The sequence below is a fragment of the Marmota flaviventris genome, chromosome 9, assembly GCF_047511675.1.
Source record: "Marmota flaviventris isolate mMarFla1 chromosome 9, mMarFla1.hap1, whole genome shotgun sequence".
Classification (NCBI taxonomy): domain Eukaryota; kingdom Metazoa; phylum Chordata; class Mammalia; order Rodentia; family Sciuridae; genus Marmota; species Marmota flaviventris.
This window is the reverse complement of record NC_092506.1, coordinates 109,928,447-109,949,066: the sequence shown is the minus strand read 5'-3', so window position 1 is coordinate 109,949,066 and position 20,620 is coordinate 109,928,447. Positions and strand designations below refer to the sequence as shown.

Genomic DNA, 20,620 nt, shown 5'->3' with positions numbered 1-20,620 from the left:
CCACATAATTTTAACAGGAGGAAATTAAAGCTGAACATGCAGAAATTACAGAACTTAAAGTAAATGTGTCCTCAAAACAAGTTTTTCTTTTTCAAAAAAAAAAAGGGTTGGGTTTTTTCCTTTAAAGTTAAAAAATACCATTAATATTAAGAATATTTTTTAAAATATTGTTTTCACTTTTTAAAAATTTACTTGTTGGCCATTTATACTTACTTTTTAAAAAATTTTTTTAAGTTGTAGATGGACACAATACCTCTTTTATGTGGTACTGAGGATCAAACCCAATGCCTCACACAAGCTAGGTGAGCACTCTAGAACATGTTCCTTAAAAGCAATATAATTAAATTTCAGGGTGATAAAATTAAGCCACTTTTTTCAAAAACCAAAACGAACATGAAGGAACAAAGTTTAAAACCTAAGCTTATTTTTTAAATGTTTTTTTTTTTTTTTTTTTTTTTTGCAGTGCTGGGGATAGAACTCCTGGGTCTACACATGCTAGGCAAGCACTCTACCGTTGAACTATACCCTCAGACCCTTGGATGAGTTTTTGATACAGGTCCACAGAAAAATCTATAAATAAAATCAAGGTCAGGAAAATTAAATCATACAAAAATTACTATAATTACAAACCCACAGATTACAGATGAATTCAGTATATCAGTTAATTCTCTTCATTCCTGATCAAAAGTTTTGATTTTAGTTGTTTCAAAAAGCATTGTATTTACTATTCCATCAATTGCTCAAAATAATAACTTTCAAGTAGACTTTTTGGTTTTCTGGAAGTATCTGTACCTTTTCCATCCCTGCTAGTCAGATTTCTGTCCCTCTGAAAAACTAAAAAGGAGCAAAATTTATTTTGGTTCCAAAGGTTTTAATCTATGATTGGTTGGCTCTGTCCTACTTGGGTCTTTAGTTGGGAGCACACAAAAGGCAGAAATCCAAGGACAGAAGGCCTGTTCACCCTATGCAACTTGGAAGCAAAGGAAGGAAGAGAAGCTGAGCATGGCAGCCTATATCTATATCCAGCAACTCAGGAAACTGAAAAAGGATCCCAAGTTCAAGACTAGCCTGGGCAATTCAGTGAGACCCTGCCTTAAAATTGAATAATAATATAAAGGGCTAGGGATGTAGCTCAGTGGTAGAGCACCCTGGGTTAAATTCCCAGTACCAGAATAAATAGGAAGAGAAGAGCCAGGGTCCTAATGTTCCCTTCAAGGGCACACATCCAATGACTTAACTTCCTTTCCACTAGGCCCCACCTCCCAAAGGTTTCACCATCTCCCAATAGTGCCATGAATTTATGTGGCGGGTTGAGGGGGGCCTTTAGTGTCCGCCGTTGGGGACAGTGAACATCCAAACTATAGCACTATCATTTGATCAAAAGAAGCATGTACCTCTATCTTATCTGTGGCACACTGGAATAACAAGTATGTTTTTTTCTCCCCAGCACCAGTTTTTCTCAGTGTGCTTGAAAGCTTTATGACTGAGACTTCCTCCCAACACACTGTTGTTTCACGTTGTTTCCGTGTTTTAATAAGACTTCTCATTTTTGATAGATCTTTCAAATAACTTATTTCCAGAAAAGCGGAATGGAAAGCCAAAAGTGCCTTTGCATGTTTGAAAATGGCGTATTTTTCCTTAATAGCATGGCTAAATTTAGAATTTTAAGGAAAAAAATGGGTCTTACCCATCCCATACATACACATAAGCACACATAAAAGCATACTTCAAGGCATTACAATTTATCTTCTATCATTCAGTGTTGTCTTGAGAAGGCTGATGGCAATCTGAGACACATTCCTTTATAGGTAATCTATTTTTCTCTTTGGTAATTTTTTCTTTAGTCATCTGTTTTATTTCATTTTTCCTGCTTTAGACATGACAAGCTCTTTATTCTAAAAAACCAATTTCATCTTTTTTTTTTAATATTGGGGTTCAAACCTAGGGTGAATTTATTCTTGTCTTGTTTTTCTGTTATTTTCAGAAGTTTCTATTAGTAGATGCTAGATCTTCTTGTTTTTCAATATCACCATAATTTTTACATGTCTTCTTGCTTTGGGGAAATTTCCATGATTTTATCTTGGAGTTTTCTAATTTAGCCTCCTCCGTGCCACTTTTATAAACCATCTTATTTTAATTTCTACAACTGTTTCCAATAATTCTATTTCCTTTTCACAGCAATTTGTTCTTACTTTATGGATATAGTAACTTCAAATTTCTGTGTAATTATCAAAATTTAAGTTAACTTTTGTTTGTGCTTCTCTCCCGCCCATAGATGTAATCTTTTCAAAGTGGTTTACAAACATCTGAGCATTAGTTACCATCTTCTAGATTTGTTCCAGTTTGTCATAATTCCTCTTAATCCTTTACCTTAGCCTTGATTAAGTGCACAACAGTTAACAAAAAACAGGGCACAAATCTGTCTATCTAAAGGTTTCTAGTGGGTGGTAGAGCACTTGCCTGGCATGCACAAGGCCCTGATTTAATCCCCAAGCACTGCAATAAAAAAATTATGTTTCTAGCTGACATGCTCAGATCTGAAGCATTCACTTTCTACTTCTTCAAGAGTTGCTATAAAGGATAACTGGACTGTAAAGTTAGAATAAAAAGGTTAGCGTTTTGAATCACATGCTTGTCCAAGCTGTCATGTCTATTCTTGAAAAGAACTTTTATAATTCCTCAGATCTTACTGAATCAGTTATTAAATCTCAAGTAACTTTCATTTAGTTCCCATGCTTTTAGTTACTAATTATTAATTTGCCTCAAATTGCCATTCTGTACTGGGCAAAAATAGGGCCTTGTTTCCCTTTGACCTCAGTTTCCTAATCACTGCTCAGTGCCCATACCCTAGTGAAAAAGCAAGAAAAATAATTAGTCGTCAAATTTCTATTATTGCAGATATGCCTAACCTAGCCTTTTTACAGGTTTAGCCTTAACTACCTTAATAAAACTATGAATTCCTCACTTTTCTATAACTAAGCCTTAATTTTTTTCCATAGAGAGGCACAGTGCAGGAGATAAAATCAGGTACTTTCATCCACTCAACCTTCTAAACTGAAGATGCTTCTATTTGGCATAAAAACAAATTTCAGGCAATAAAGATGTGACTGCTTCAATAACTAGTTATTTCTAAAACTTAGTTTAAAACAATATACTTAAATAAAACTATTACTCTTCAATTACAAGCTGAAGAAATACTAAGATCTTTTTTAATGGCCATCCTGCCCCCAGCAACCAGGAAGTACTTCTCTGCAATACTGCCAAATGACCAAAAGTATCACAGGAATGCTAGAAGTATATTTTAAATTATGTCTTCCACAACTTTTTGTTTATAACCTGGAAATAATAATCACTTCTAAGATACCCACTATTTAAAAACCCTCCTTCCATCAATTGCATAAGCAGTTCAAACTTAGATTACAATTCCCAGCAACAATTTTTAATTCCTTATTTTGCTGTATACATAGTGAAGGTTTCTGTTAACCAAATGTCTGATCTCTTCCCTTGACAAATGAATGACATATTCAGTACACTGAAATCTAGATGAACCTTCCTCCCTTCATGAATACACAAGATACACATAGACTTTAAAACAATCAACCCAAAGATATACACACAATTATAATATATAACCCAAATTTCCTCAGAGGACATTTTTCAGAGCTAATCTCTAAAAACTATAACCAGATTATCCAAGACTAAGTCTTGTGTTTGATGAATACATCTCTCAATGTCATGATTTGTAAATTTAGCCATTAGACACATTGTGGGAAACCAGCTCACATTTAATTGTGACATTTTAAAATTGTACAAGTATTTTGACCACTACCCTCCCAGCCCATATTTAGTCTCTTAAAATGACAGAAAAACATCACTGATCACAGATTTAATGGGTTTAATAAGTTTACCCCTTTAGTTCCTATTTGCAGCACCCAATATTCCTTTGAAATACCAGTAAGACCCGGCAGTGACCAACAGTAAATTTCCACCTTCCAGAGTTGAAAAGTTCAGTTCAGTTTCTCTGAGCATTTCTGTGTTACAGTGGCACTTGTCCAGAACTGGTACCTCCCCATAGCTGGGGAGCTTTAAATGTACCAGTGAAAAAAGTTTTTTCCCCTTCAAGGGGAAGGAAAAAAAAAAAGATTACTCCTCAAAACCCAGCCAATCTGGCTGTGAGGTCTTTCATTCTGTCCCATCTCTTCAGGCTCTTTTTTTTTTTTTTTTTTTTGCTTTGCTTCTTTTTCTTTTACTTTTTTGCAGTAGAGCAAGAGAGACCAAAACCTAACCTGAGATACAAGAAACAAGACAGTGATGGCTATAAAGGGAGTAAACAAGGAGCAACTGAGATACTCCTTTACCTCCCACATCCAATGTATGTGCTTCACAGAAAATCAACAAAAATAACAAACCCACAAAATACAACAACTAGAATTACAAAACCCATTCATCCAAGGTTGCTGGAAGGCAGGAAGGAGAGGTGGGAGGGTAAATGGCACAGGGAGAAAAACAAAGTATTTAAATCAGTCCAGGCACAGGGGCTGGCAAATGCTAGAAAATAGCTGCAGAAAAACCTGTGGTCCTTTCAGACTCACGGTGGTATTAAAAATCCACATACTGGTGTCAGAAAGATCCTGCCTCCCATGTACCAGAGACAAAAATTCCTCAAAGAGAAGGGAATACACAAAGGGCCCTTGGCAGAGTGGGTCCTGCCTTCCCTAGCCAGGAGAGGATAGAGAAAAGAGCTGCCACAACTTCTTTCCAATCCACCCTTCCCCTTTAGATGACAGGCAACTCAATGGCCCACAGCAGCCTTCAGTTTGGCAGGAGATGGATGCGGTGAAGGGAACTTCTCTGCAGACGTTGAGCTACTCAGGGCAGACTGCAGATAGACTGTCTTGTGGAAGAGTCTGTTGCTTAAAAACACCACTAAGGAGAACAGGCGCAACTGGAAAAGGCTAAAAGCAAAAGATCCAACATTGTTAACCTCCAGTTTAGCAAAATGATTCAGTCATGTGACAGCTTATTTGACTATATTAAATTTAAAACTGCATAGAGAAAGATAATTAAAATTTGATCAAGGAAGAACAGGTATCAGACACATGGCTGAACAAGCAACTAAAGGGTGTGAGACTATAATGCAAAGGTAGAATGCTTGCTTAGCATGAGCATGGCCCTGGTTTTAGTCCTCAGCACTTGGTGGGGGGGGTGGGGGGTGGGCGGGGACCTGGGTCCTGCAGCTTCTGTAAATGCAATGAATCACTAGTTTTGAATTATTGGGGCTTATATATTTTAGATTAATTATAATTTGAAAAGTGCTTTTCTATGGCTAATTTCAGGATACAAACTTCAAGCCAAAGATATCATATATCTGTGGTTAGTTTCAAGCAAGTACCATTTTTTAAAAAAGTAATTAGGAAGCTGAGGCGGAAGGAGTGCAAGTTCAAGATCAGTCTCAGCAACTTAGCATGGTCCTATGCAACTTCATGAGACCCTGTCTCAAAATAAAAACTAAAATGGACTTGGATGTAGCTCAGTGGTAAAGCACCTCTGGGTTCAATCCCCAACACCAAAAATAAATAAATGTTAAAAATAAAATAAGATAAAATAAAGCCAGGCATGGTGGTACACTCCTACAATCCCAGCAACTAGGTAGGCTGAGGCAGGAGGATTATAAGTTCAACACCAGCCTGGGCATCTTAGTAAAATTCTGTGTCTCAAAATAAAAAAGGTTAGGGACATAGCTCAGTGGCAGAGCATCCCTAAGTTTGATCCCCAGTACCATTTAATAATAATAAAAAAGTCAATTACCCCTTGTATTATAAACACTGGTAAAATTACCTGCAAGAGAATGAAAAAACTCAAAATAGATTTGAAAATTCTCTAATACTAGTATCCTCATTGACTTACCAAAACTGATCAAAACTTAAGTGACTGAGCTTTCCTTTGAAGTAATAAAACTTATTATTATTGCTAAAAACTCATTTTTAAACATTTTACAATATTATCAATAAATTGATATGACCAGATGATATAGCCCATTGTTTGGGGGGGGGGGGGCGGTACTGGGATTGAACCCTTGGCTTCATGAATGCATACTAGTATCCCTAGCATTTTTTTTTTAAACTAATTTTGAAAAAGGGTATCCCTGAGTTGCCCAGGCTGACTTTTAACCTGCAGTACTCCTGCATCAGTCTCCTAAATAGCTACAATCATAAGCATGTCCCACTATGCCTAGCAGCTCATTTTTTTTTAAGTTGGCCATTCTTACAAAAATAAGCTTAACTAAAGATGTCCACCAGTGCCTAATATTCAGTGGACTGTTAAATTTTAAAGACTATGGGTAATAGTATCAATTCAGGAAATATATAAAAATCTATATGCACATATTCATGGGAAAAGTTTGAAAGTTTGGGATTTATCCCAGAAATGTTTCCGTTCTTAACTGTATATTATGGTTTTCCTGCAATGTAAGAGATTATTTTAAAAGAAAAAAAAAAATCTGAAAAATTTCATTACTAGCTGATACTTACTATGCTTTTCCAGGGGTCTTTGCTTCATTAGCACTGATAATGAATAAAGGAAAGAGAATAGAGAAGAGGCAGCCACTGTAAAAAAAGAAAAAGAAAAAAGAAATAATTAGTCACCTTCACAACAGCCAGCGTGAGTTTGAGAAAGATATTAAAAGCCCAAAGTTCCTTTGTCTTCAGTGCAAACATCACTGCTTGATAGTCTTAACATATCAAATACAGCTTTCAAATGGAACAAAAGGTTTTTCTAAGCACTGTGAATATTTAGCACTGCTCTGGGAGGGAGCACAGAAGAATTTGAGACAGAGGTTCATACAGAGTAATTTTAATACTAACTGATAAATGTCTATGACTAGCTGTCAAGAAGAAAAATCTTTACAGGTATCCTGATCGTTGAATAAGAAATTTGGCATAGAACCAAGAAAAGAAGAGATAATCACTACATGAATTTTATTTTTACTAGTCTCTCTTAAATCTCTCTAGTAAAATTACCTGATAATGTATGAGGACTGCATTGCTGTGAGGAAAGCCAAGGGCAAACCAAATCCAAAGTAGTAAGGCCAATTCCTTTCTATGTTTGACAATCGCTGGTGCATTTCAATTCCTAAAACAAGGACAACAATGCTATGAGACTTCTTATTTATTTATTTAATTTTTTGGTGGAGGGCAGGAGAGGGTGCCAGGGATTGAACTCAGGGGCATTTGACCACTGAGCCACATCCTCAGCCCTATTTTGTATTTTATTTAGAGACAGGATCTCTGAGTTTCTTAGTGCCTCGATTTTGCTGAGGATGGCTTTGAACTCACAATCCTCCTGCCTCAGCCTCCCGAGTTGCTGGGATTACAGTCATGTGTCACAGCACCCGGCTACATGTTTTCTTTTAATCAAGTGAAAACCTATTATAGGCAAACTATTTGAGGCTTGGGTTTTAGATACAGAGCTACCACCTAGAGCATAGCTATAGCATATAAAATAGAATTGTGAAATACTGATATAAAGTTTCTTTTTTAAAGTTTTATAATTCAGTAATCACAATTTCAAAGCTGATAGGGTGAATGAATTATGAATTTCAGTACCAGCATCCTTTGTCAGAACTAGTCTAGAACAAAGCAAGACATCAAATAAGCCAAGCACCATAGCACAAGCCTATAATCCTAGCTACTCGAAGGCTGAGGTAGAAGGATCACAAGCTTGAGGACAGCCTCAGCAACTTAAATCCTATCTCACAATAAAAATATAAAAGGACTGGAAAGAGAGCACACTGGTAGTGTTTCTGTATTCAATCCCAGTTGCAAAAAAATAATAATAATAATAATGCACACACACACATATACCTCAAACAAAAAGGATGCTGCCTGCAGAAATAACCTCTTTCAGCCACACACACCCAGCTAAATATGACAAAGTCTTTTAAAAGATCCTGCAAGAATCTAATTATGCTGATATTAATTTAATTTTGCTAATTTAGAGCAACTCATGCTCACTTACGCCACCTTATGGCCCAGGCAGAGTTATATTAAGCACCAAAAAGATAATTCTACATTGCCATTTCCCCCAGTCTCAAGGATTAAACTCACTAAGATAAATGTAAGCTCCCTCTTGCCAATAAGGCTACTTCCTTTCAAAGATGATTTGTCAAAGGCTTAAGTATAGAGTAGTCTGCTTAGCAGTAGCTATTTCTAAACTAGGCCTTTACATTCTAGGTTTCTTTAGATGTACTTACCTTTATTGAACCAACGATATTCAAAGCAGTACAGTGAGTAGAGAAGGGACATATGCAGCAAACTGACCAGCTGACCAACAAGATGAATGGGAAAGAGACTCACAAACATTCCCTGAAGAACAAATATGGCATATCTTAATTCCAAAGCATAAGAGACCTAACATTATTCACCCACTGCTCTACAATTTTCACTTCCAGCTGAGACACTTAGCTACTTCTCAAGCCTCTGAACAGCAGATGTGGTGAATACTAGGGTGGCAGGAAAGCACAAGTAAATCCTTGTTTCTTTTAATTTTATGATATTTAAATTCTCTAGTTGTTGCTGTGAAAAAATGATTTAAATATCATTACCTTTCACATGACACATCTGAATACCCCCATATAATGCAATACCCTGTCTTTGTGATACTCCCTCTAGTGCAACTTTTTAAAATTTGTCCAGAAGGCCAGTCTCACCTGGATAAGGAAAAGAGCCTGTAGCAAAAGGTTGAAGAGCATGTCAGCAATTATCTTGCTGACACTAGGGAATGGATGAGGCTTCCTCCCTGATACCTCAAATGCTAGGTCAGCAATATCCTGTAACACAGAAAATGGTGCACCAAAACATGAATAATTGCCCTTGTTACCTATATCCAAAACTAATACCACTGGTCTTTCACTAGAATTGCCAGGAAAGAAAAGCCCCAGACATCTGTCAATGAGATGCTTCAATGCACTAAGATAATGATTCCATTTTACAAGAGCACATAGATCATTCATTGGCTGCTTAGCCAAGAAAAATTAAGGCTAAGAAATAGGTCCTGCCAGGCACGGTGGCTCACACCTGTAACTCCAAAAGCTCAGGAAGCTGAGACAGGAGGATTGCAAGTTTGACACTAACCTCAGCAACCTAGCAAGGTCCTAAGTGACTCAATGAGACCCTGCCTCAAAATAAAAATTTTTTTAAAAGGGCTGGGGATGTGGTTCAATTGTTAAGCAACCCTGGGTTCAATTCCCAGCAAAAAAAAAAAAAAAAATAGATATATAGATATATTAGGGCATTATATACCACTAACTTCACAGGCTAAAACTTGTCACCTGTCAACCCATCATGCTGTAGGACCCAGACTCCATTCTGCCCTGGACCTACTTGAAACCAAATGGCATTCACAACTTTGCTAAGCACAAACAGGGGAAGCACCCAAAGAGCACTGAAAATTGATGTGAGGAAGAATTCCAGCCACGACCAAACATCTCCATGTAGTGATGGATCCCCTAAGAAAAGGGAAAAGAGTAGTAGTTTAATTAAAGAAATGGGAAATCAGAAGACCAAACATGGAACCCCTATTTTGCAAATATTCTTTATTCCCCCCACACATTTCCTGTTTCTTGCCAGTATATCATGATACCTAACTCAAAGAGTCTTATTCATAGTAAACACACCATATTCTAGCCACAGCTCCAATTCAGCGTAGCCATAGATACATGCTGCTTATCTTGGAACAAACCTGTTTACAAGGCGGAAACTGAAATGTCACAGTGACTAACAGAACACAATTAGCAAGAAACCACCTGGTTTTAAAATCACAGCTCTGCCACCTATTAACAGTTGAACTATAGTAATAACTTTTATTTCTTCATTCACAAAATGGATAGAACAACAGTTCTTATCTCAAAGGATTGTTGAGAAGTCTAAGTTAAAAACATCTAAAACTTTTGAGAAAAACTAGAAACATCATCTCCCCTCTCCATGCCTATCAGACAACAAGAAGTAAGTATGTACTTACCAATAATTCGGGCTGTTACTGACTGAAGCACAGGAATAAACACACGGTAAAACAAGAGGAGACTGAACTACAGGAAAGAAGCAATAAGGTAAGCATCAAAAGTCCTTCTTTAATATAAGAGTTTCAAATTTCAGTAATGATTTTTCAGATGGGAATGCCTAATATAAATCAGGAAGCTTGAAGAACAACCAAGGAATCAGATTCATTTCTATTTTCCAGAACTCCAGCTACGAGGTACAAACCTGATACTGCAAACTTTTTGGTACAAAGAAGAATACTTCAAATAGTATTCGGGACAAAATATAGAGGAATATGCTAAGTACGTGATAATGCTTATTAGTTAAATCTAAAGCCAGCATCTTAAAATATTTGTGAAATGTTTAGATTAAGATAAATTGAATTACTGAATTCCAAGTCAAAGAAAATATTTAACTTCATATTTAAAGTACCCAAATTCCACTTAAGTGTACATTGGTTCTCAATTAACCATAGGCAACGTTTTCTGCTCTGGGTTTCAACAGTAATCAATTCTATTCAATACATATGATCAGATGTGAGAAGAACCTTGTTCAATCATATCTGCCCTTTTCCTCTGAGCCCCATAGATCTCTTAGCCAAAATGTCTATGTACTGTCAACAGAAATTGTTATCTATAACAATACTAAAACTTGTGAATGAGTCATTTAAAATAAAGAAACTAAGTATATATTCAGGACAATTCCTGACACTTGTTTACATACAGTGTGTTCTTTCTTGAGTGGGAATGAAATCACTATAGGTGCACAGAAACCTGAGTTATATTAAATGCATATAAACAGTTCAAAGCTATTTGTCTTAGCATTTCAAGAAAACAACAACAATCTGAAGATATTTATAAAGCACCCAGAATTTGAGAGAAAAGAACTTACCCAGAATACTCCACCATTCCAAGCACAGCACTGGAAAATTCTACTAACAATACGTGGCTCACTGGAAAAGACCATACGCATTTAGCTTATAATGCATATAAATTAGGTTACTTCCTAATTGTCAGTTCGGTAGCTTTCCATTTTATTCCTTCCATTGGCACCACATTATTTTTCAGTACCTAATGTTCCCCCAGTGTTCCAATTTTGTAATTCAGTCAATGAGAAAAGATTAAAAATACTTCTGAGGAACCAGATTTTTTAAAAAACCCACAAACACACACACAAATATATATGTTCTGAACAATGAGGTAGGTTAGAGAAGATCAAAAGAGAAAGGCTCTGGTTGGGGTTCTTCTATCAATAAATCAATCTACATAGGCTTTCCTACAAATAAACCAAATAACACCTGTTGTTGTTTTTGGTTCTTTATTTAGCATTCTGTTCTTTTTCAAACATCATGAATGTATTGGTACTAGGAATTTAACCCAGGGAAGCTTTACCACTAAGCTACATCTCTAGCCCTTTTTACTTTTTGAATCAGGGTCTCACTAAGTTGCTGAAAGCCTTGATAAGTTACTGAGGCTGACCTCAACTTGTGATCCTCCTGTCTTAGTCTCCCCAATCACTGGGATTACAGCACCTCGGCACTTGGCAACATTATGAAATTTTAAGCAAGGTATATTACTAGATCCTAATTTACGTCAGTGTGGGGGGAATGATTCAACCATAACATCTTTCTGTGAAGAAACACAAAAAACAATGGAATGCTGAAACTTTAAGTTACTCTGTAGGTCGTTATTATTCCTAAGAATCAGTCACTTCTAATGTGCCTCTCCCTGGGACATTTTCTGACATGGTCCTATACTCCTTACCTCTCTTGCTTCCGCTCTATACTCTGGGCTCTCCTCTGTGCCAGGACACTACTTGCCCTTCTTCGACGTTGCTCCTCTCTTTTCTGCTGGATTCGAGCATCTAGCTTTGAGATGGTACAAATACCCCAGATGGAGTCTTTGATTCCCTATAGAGAAGGATATTTTTCAAGAGGAGATTATGGACTGGAGAAGACTTTCCACAGTTACATATAGATAAGTAAGAATGGAAACCATTTTATTTAGTTAGTTACAGAGCTTAAAGGACCTTTTAATATGTATGTGTGTGTGTGTATATATATATATATATATATATATATGTATACAAGTACAGTATGTGTGTATACACATACACACACATATATAATTAAATATAGATATATCCCTTTTTGGAAGTGCTAAGAATCAAACCCAGGGCTTCATACATAATAGGCAAACACTTTACCACTGAACTATACCCTCGACCCTTAGTTTCTCTTTCTTTTAATTTTTTAAAATGATTCCCAGCTTCCAGAAGAGTTGCTAGAATAATGGAGCACTTCCAAATATATTTTTTCAAGATTTATCAGTTTAATATTTTGTCATATTAACAAATACTTACATTTTTTTCCTGAATCATTTGAATAGATTACTGTATCATGTTCTCTTAATTTTTCAGTGTGTATTTCCTAAGAAAAATGTTTTTATATAACCAAGATAGTTATTCAAAAAATTTAATACTAAAATATTTTATAGTACACATCACAATTTCCTCCATTTGTCCCAATAATGCCCTCTAAGGCATTTCACCCCAGAAGAGTTCAGTCCAGCCTGGTGAAGTGGTGTATGCTTATAATTCCAACAACTCATTTAAGTCCAGCCTCAGCAATTTAGCAAGGCCCTCAGGAACTCAGTGAGTGAGACCCTGTCTCAAAATTAAAAACAAAAAAACTGGGGATATAGCTCAGCAGTAAATCACCCCTGGGTTCAATCCCAATACTGGAAAAAAAATAATAAAAGTTCAGTCCAGAATCATATATAGCATTTAGTTATCATGTTTCTTTAGTCTCTTAAAATCAGCAATAATTCTTTAGCCTTTGTAGTTCTTTTTGAATAATACAGGCCAGCAAAGCATGGTAGCACATACCTATCATCCCAGTGACTTGGGAGACTGAGGCAGGCAAGTTTGAGGTCAGACTGAGCAACTTAGGGATATAAATACAAAGGATTGGGGAAGTACCTTCAGTAGTAAAGTGCCCTGGGTTCAATTCCCAATACATAAAAATACAGGCCAGCTATTTTATGAAATTCCCTCAAACTGAGATTTGTTTCCTCATAATTAGATCCCATTAAGCATTTTTAGCAGGAATATCACAGAAGTGATGATGTACCTTTCAAGGTATCACATCAAGTGGCACATGATATCCTCAGGAACAGTGGCACACACCTATAATCCCAGCTACACAGGAGGCTGAGGTAGGAGGATGGCAGTTCAAGGAAAGCCTAGGTAATTTGGCAAGACCCTGTCTCAAAATAAATTTTTTTAAAAAAAAAGGGCTAGGGATGCAGCTCAGTAGCAGAACACTAGCCTAACACGTGTGAGGTCTAGATCAGTCACCAGTAATGAAGAAAGAAAAAAAAAAATACATGATAGCTCTTTCCCCTTGTAATTATGTTAATTTTACAGTCAAGGTATTGTCCAGTTTCTCTATTATATGGTGCAAATGTTTTCCTCTTGAAACTAATAAGCAATCTTTGAGGAGACACTTCCAAACTCATGCTAATATCCTGCTTATTAAGTTCTCCCCTCTAGATTTAGCACCAATTCTTGCCCAAACCAATCTTGAAAAACATGGTTGCAAAACAGTTTTCCAACTCCTCCATATTCATCAATACTATGATGCCAAATTGTTGTTTCCCCTATATACTCTACATTATCGATTAAATATCTATAGCATTTCCTGTATCCTGCACTAAATCTAAAGATACAAGGATAAATAAAACTGATCTCTAGAAAGGACTAGGGCTGGACAACCAAAATTAGAGAAAGACATGTAAAGAAATAATTACTGTTACAAGAATGAAAGAAAAAAATTATTATAAAATGTGAAGCCCTAGGATAAGAGAACACCACATACAATAGAAAAACATAAGAATATGGTAGGGTAGCGCGAAGAGAAAATATCCTTAATGAATATATGATGAGAAAAAGAGTTAAGTCTATAAAGACAGTAACAGAGGCACCTGCCAGCCAAACATGAAAAGTTCCAGGTTTAAGTGTTGGTAGTATAAATACCAAAATTACCTGTCACCTAGTCCAAAGAACTACATTTACTTATCCATCCACCTATCCAGCTACTCAATCAACCACATATTGAGAATCTTCAATGAGATACATCTTGGTCATAAAAATGCTCAAGAAATTTGTAAATTAGCCAGAAAAGTACACAAATAAACCCCCAAAATTATGTTATAGTTCAATAAGTACCACACAGATTTATGTCTAAAGTAAAATGACAGCACTGGGGTGTTCAACTTCAGGAAAAGGCAAAGAATGGTGTTCTGAAGGTAATGGCCAAGCTGGATTTAAGGATAGCATTCTCATCAACTGTTATTAGGCAAAACAAATTTTAGAAATACCAGCAGGAGACAGAGAAATAACCAAGCCTGTGCTACCTACTGATGACAGCATAAACTGATAGTGTGCATCTGACCTCTTTTTGAGTAACTTTTAGTTTTATTTTTGCTTTTAACCTTTAAATCTTCCACCGATAAATTTTTTAATCAGAAAACTCCAATCTTTGAGAAAATGCAATTCAAATAGCCAATGGCCTACCTAGTATGCTTACAGGATCCCCACCTATTAGATACAGTATAGTAAGGTAGAGAAACACATTGTAGAACTGATCCAGGGTTGAAATTTTATAGCTCAAGAATGTGAGAATAGAAGATAAAGGTATTAAAAGTGGATCATATTGCATAATCTCTTTAGCCCTTCTATAATACTCCTTTGATTTCTCTTTTTTTACTGTAAGGCAATAACCTTTTAAACTCTCACTGAAGGAAGAACCTCCTCCTGCTCAGAATATGGCAAGAGAGGTTCCAGAGGAGACACTGGACGCCAGACATCCACTACAAGTAACAGAATCTTGTAACACTGAAAATTTGGGAGACTAAGTCCTAAACACACCTTTATAGGGCATTTTCTTAGAGCACCCTCCTCACCTGTACTTGTAAAATGGGAGTAAAAAAAAAAAAAAAATAGGTTACATAATATAAATTCAAATAAAGTAGTTGAAGTAATAGTACTGTACCAATGTTTATTTTTTAGTTTTGACAAATGTATCATAATCAGACAAGGTGTTAACATTTGGGGAAGCTGGTAAAGGATATACAGTAACTGTACTATCTTGCAACTTTTCTATAATTCTTAATTCTTAATCTATCTCAAAATAAAAAGTTAAAATTTAACTGACCAGGGCTCCAATACTACAAATACTCACTGGACAGGTCTTCCAAGCTCCTATAGGGTACACAATAATTTCTATCTGAGTAGTGTGAACTAAAATGAAAACCTGTATATGAAGGACCCCAAAATGTAAAATCTCCAAGAACACTCAAAGAATTTCATAGTCAGTTTCTTAGCAAAAAGGTCTAAGGGAAAATTCCTTGAAATAAGATGTACTCACCCTGCCAAGGTCCTGGAGAAAGGTTTTGACACTGTCAGCCATCTCCTCACCACCCAGACTGTCAACTACACAGAAGAGAGAGAAGCACCCCAAAATCTCTCATCATGAAGGACCTGGAAACAGATGGTACATAATGGAAGAAAAATATTTATCTTAAAGATATTACTTGGTGCACACCTCTACATGATGACCACCTATTCCTGTGCCTCAAACAGGGGAGCAATAGATTCCAGCACTAACACAGTGAACTAAGTGAGGCTATGACCTATAACTGCTGAAACTTAAAACCCATATAATTATTTGTTGGGTTGGCTTGTTTGTTTTGAAATGGAGTCTCACCATGTTGTACAGGCTGCTCTTGAACTCCTAGGCTCCAGGAACCTAGGCCTCCTGAGTAGCTAGGGAGTAGCTAGGACTTCAGGTGCAATCTCTGTGCACCTGGATTTTTTTTTCTCCCCCAAGCACTGGGAATTGAACCCAGGGTTGCTGTACCATTAAGCTACACCCCATCCCTTTGTTAATTTTTGAGACAGGGTCTCAAAAACTTGCCCAGGCTGGCCTCAAACTTGCAAACCTTTATGCAGCTGCTAACACACAGTAAGAGGAGAGGAGGAGGGAAGAACAGAAGTACTTTGGATCAGAAGAAGGGAAAAGAGGGGGGATGGGAATAGAAAGATGGCAGAATGAATCAGACATTACTTTCCTATGTTCATATATGAATACATGACCAGTGTAACTCCACATTATGTAAAACCACAAGAATGAGAAGTTATATTCAATGTATGTACAAATGTCAAAATATATCCTACTGTCTAGTATAATTAAAAAGAATAATAAATAAAAAAATTTTAAAAAACAACTTCCTCAGCCTCCTGAGTATATGGGATTGCAAATGCTGGGACATGGTAGCTGGGCATGGTGACAGGCATGGGTCACCATACCCAGCTACCACCCTTTTATTGTTATTTGAGGTAAATGTGCTTAGAACACTGTTCTCCTCTGAATGTTGGTGTCCCAAACTATTCCTACCACAGACTCCAAGCTTTTTTGAGGATTTAGAGATGGGTAAAAATAGCATTTTAATATCCTCTTAAGCAATTCTTATGTTTGCTGCATATCATATCCTCAACACTTGAATGAAAATATAAGCAAGAAAAAGTTCTAAAAATTACTAAATATGTACTTCTTTCAGACACAGAGACCTGAAGAACACAGAGTTTTCAGTTATAATGTGAAGCTACCTACCAAGACCTCCAAATAGGTCTATGTTTTTTAACTTTATATAAATGTGTATATAAGTGTAATAAGCATGCAACAGAGTAATTTTAAACTAGGCCAAGGCTAGGAGTGTAGCTTGGTGGTATAGCAATATGTGCTTAATATGTGTGAGGTCCTGGGTTCAATCCCCAGCACCAAAAAATACAAAAAAAAAAAAATACATTAGGCCAGAAAAAGTTCATATGTATAAATATTCCTCAAAACAATAAGGGTTTTCATTTTATTTCTTGGGTAAATGGGAAATATGGCTTCAAAAGTTAAGCAATTGAGGGCTGGGGATATAGCTCAGTTGGTAGAATGCTTGCCTTGCCTGCACAAGGCCCTGGATTCAATCCCCAGCATCACACACACAAAAAAGTTAAGCAACTGAGAGTTCACATGTATAAATAGTATTTAAGGTGAATGGAAAATTCACTTGCAGAAATACTCCCACCCTTCCATGCTGGGGATCAAACCAAAGGCCCCAGGTACAACTGGCCCACACACAAAGTTATATCCCCAGCTCCTAGAAATTTTTTAAGAACTTAGTATTCTATTCTATCTCCAGCCTCACTAAATCATGCTGTGGGGTCCTCAGTTTAAAAGGTATAACCTTGGGGCTGGGGATGTGGCTCAAGCAGTAGCGCACTCGACTGGCATGCATGCGGCCCGGGTTCGATCCTCAGCACCACGTACAAACAAAGATGTTGTGTCCGCTGAAAACTAAAAAATAAATATTGAAATTCTCTCTCTCTCTCTCTCTCTCTCTCTCTCTCTTAAAAGGTATAACCTTAGGGAAAGGTGCATGGGGGCACACAAGGTGATAGAATAAGATAGACATCATTACCCTAGGTACACTTAAGATTACACATAGGGTGTGATGCTACATCGTGTACAACCAGAGAAATGAAAAACTGTGCTGCAATTGTGTACATTGAATCGAAATGCATTTTGCTATCATATATACCTAATTAAAATAAGGAAAGAAAGAAAAAGAAAAGGTATAACCTTAATATAACAATTTCACAAGCAATTTATAAAAAGTTCCAAATTTCAAAACATAAGCACACCTTCCCTGACCTTTATACACTTCACTAAAGAGCACCTCATTGACCTAACTGGACTAATGCCATTCAAAACTGGTAGAGCAGGGAATGCAGCAGACGAAGACAACCTGCACAACATTATATTTACTATCAGCTTCTTAGGTCAAATCCTATCCAGATGTGCTCACTTCAGGAACAGAAGTTTCTACAGTTAACATTCAGTTAATACTCCTACTCTTCCCTCCTAGAAACATATACTTCAGAGTTCCAAGCATATGAGCACAGGTACAGACAGGGTTCTCAAGGCTGTAGTGAAGACTCAGAGCCAGGTGAATGATAAGTATTCAATAATGAACAAGAAACAGTTTTAAGACTATCATGAATCCACCCTCTTAGCTAGCTATTTGCTTACATATAAATTAAGAGCACTAAAATTCTTCGTATATATTTTTTAGTACAAAATGCAATGGAATTAAAAAAAAAAACAAAACAAAAAAGAAATCCTTAGGATTCTATATAAACACAATCCCACTAAAGAATGTGCCAGCTTAAAGGTGTGAGGAAGCCCATTACTTCATCAGGATTTTTTTTTTTTTAAATCCTGCAGATCAAACCCAGAAGCACTTAACCAGTGAGCCACATTCCCAGCCTTTTTATATTTCTTATTTTGAGACAGGGTTGCTAAGTTGCTTAGGGTCTGGCTAAGTTGCTGGGGTTGGCTTTGCTCTTGCAATCCTCCTACCTCAGCCTCCGGAGCATTTGTCTGTATTTCTTACAAGGCACTGACAGGGAGCCTGAAACATGTCTGTCTGTCCCAATCCAGAACCGCTGTTATTTGAATCAGCCAGTTAATACCTGGCTTCTGCATGTACCAACCGGCAGGGTACCTACTGACCAATGGCCTTTGAAGGACAAGTCACTTCAATTTTATACTGACATCCTAACATTTTCTACAAGAAGAGTTGGTATGAATTATCTAGTTTGACAAACAGTTGAGGCACAGATAAAAATAACCTGCCACAATTTGAGACACAGACTGAATGACACCGGGGGGATCCTGCAAATGAGGGGATTAAGATGCATCTGGTTCACAGTATTTTACAGGGGGAGCATTGAGTCTCATACGTTAAATCGCTTGTCCAGCATTACAACAAGCAAATGACAAATACAGCAAACTTCAGAACCCTGACGTTCTATCCCCTCGATGAGGACTTCTTTTTATTTAAGCTATGCAAGGAGGGCTTTTGTTTAAACCGAAAGTCCCATGGACATATAAGCTTTTTTAAACCTTGAAATACAGCTCCACATTAAATTCTTGACAGTCATTACAACAGAGGGGGTATCTACTGAGGCACAGTCCCGCACTTTGATTTCTAAGCCATAAACTCAAGTCTGAGAAAGCAGGAAACCGGAATATCCCACTCCAGGTACGGCGAAGGTAAACATCCTCACTTCTCACTGGGCTTCACCGACTGCCTCCGCATCCCTGGCGCTTGGGCCCGTCTCTCCCGTAGCTCCTGGGCAATTAAGCTGAAAACAGGTACTCTCCCTAACCACAGCTGTGCACCAGATGCGGACCACGCTCACGTCTGGTCACAGGGAGAACTAAAGATAGCCGCGCCGCCAGCTGGAGAGAAGCTCTTCACAGCAGCGTACAGCGCTGCGGCCTGGCCCGTTCCCGGCGGATCCTTGCCGTCCGAGGTCCCTTCCTGTCAAGGGTCGTCTCCCGCAGTCGTTGCGGGAAACCTCACAACCCACTCTCCGGCCCTGCCTGCCTTCACACGCCCTAACGGCCCCTGTCGCCCTGAACCGGCGGCGCGGTCACTCCGAGCCCTGGGTCACCGTAGCTCTCACCTACCAGCAACTCCCTCGCCCACCGCGGACCGTCTCGGCCCCTCCGCGCCCGGCAGCCCGCTCCGCCGGGGCGCTCCCAGGGCCGGGGCCGCTGCGCCCGCACTGGGCATGCCCGGGCCGCACGGGGCCGCTGGGAAGTCGGGCGGGCGCCGAGCTGGGCCGCCGGGCGGGGGCGGGGCCCTGGGAAGGGGGCGGAGCTAGCGGAAAAGAGGACTGACCCAGGCGGTGCAGCCTGGGAAATGTAGTCAAAGCTACCTGTAAGTCGGCCCGGATGCAGGGACGCGTAAGCTTGGGCTCCGCCTGGCGGCCGCCCCAACCACCTTCTCTCTAACTTTCCTCACTGATCCCTCCTCCTTTCTCTTTCCTTTCCCCTATTTACCCCACAGCATTGCTGGTCTTTCTAGAATCCTGGAAGCCTAAAAACAGAATAAAATAGGGGTCACCTTAGTTTATTGATTGGAGACTCCATCCCCACCAGTTCAGTTCTTCTAATAGGAAAGTCAATTTTTTGGCAAAAAGCTGTAAGGGAGACAAAATTTACCTCTACCCTCTTAAGGTTTCTTGGCTGGGCCTACGAATTAAACCGACAGAGCAACCGAAGAAAAGCATACAATTTTATTTAATGTGAGTTTTTCCGTGACTGCTATAAGAAGGAAATGAAGTCCCCCAAATTAGGCAAAACCTAAGTGTTTTTATGTTACATTGAACAACAAGGCAATTGTGAAAAAAATGTGAGTAGGCTAAAGTAAAACTATTTTAATAACGTCTGTACAGACCTCTCAACTTCCATTCTTGACGTTACTTTTGATATAGGGAAACTATCTTCCATGTGGAAGTTTTATCTCCTGCTTTCAGAAAGAGGGTAGGGTTCCTGCTTTCAGAAAGAGGGTAAGGTTAAAAGTACCTTTCTTTCATCTAGTATTTTTATTTTTTAAGTGTCTTTAACTCAAAGTAATACCTATGCAAAAGGATAAGGCATACTTTTCCACCCTTCTGAACCA

General features: G+C 38.0%; 1 protein-coding gene across 2 annotated transcripts; it reads right to left on the bottom strand.

Moving 5' to 3' along the window:
- Positions 1-3,417: 3,417 nt before the first annotated feature.
- On the bottom strand, positions 3,418-19,733 carry Ei24 (EI24 autophagy associated transmembrane protein). Of its 2 annotated transcripts, none has more exons than XM_071616841.1 (11): positions 19,620-19,733; positions 15,463-15,575; positions 11,798-11,943; positions 10,926-10,986; positions 10,018-10,084; positions 9,381-9,505; positions 8,708-8,827; positions 8,252-8,363; positions 7,020-7,131; positions 6,531-6,605; positions 3,418-4,955 (listed from the first exon to the last, which is right to left on the bottom strand). In XM_071616841.1, the coding sequence occupies exons 2-11, from the start codon at positions 15,502-15,504 to the stop codon at positions 4,793-4,795; spliced, it is 1,023 nt and encodes a 340-aa protein (XP_071472942.1). In that variant the 5' UTR covers positions 15,505-15,575; positions 19,620-19,733; the 3' UTR covers positions 3,418-4,792. The 2 variants fall into 2 exon arrangements, with proteins under 2 accessions (XP_071472942.1, XP_027801287.1); XM_027945486.3 differs by having other exon boundaries at positions 19,624-19,733.
- Between the last annotated feature and the right edge of the window lie 887 nt (positions 19,734-20,620).

Coding starts and splice junctions, on each gene's coding strand:
- Ei24 (XM_071616841.1), bottom strand. CDS start 15,504: ATGGCTGACAGTGTCAAAACCTTTCTCCAGGACCTTGGCAGG. Junction 10,085..10,925: donor GGAATGGTGGAGTATTCTGG/GTAAGTTCTTTT, acceptor TCTTTCCTGTAG/TTCAGTCTCCTCTTGTTTTA. Junction 8,364..8,707: donor AGGCTCTTTTCCTTATCCAG/GTGAGACTGGCC, acceptor TTTGTTCTTCAG/GGAATGTTTGTGAGTCTCTT.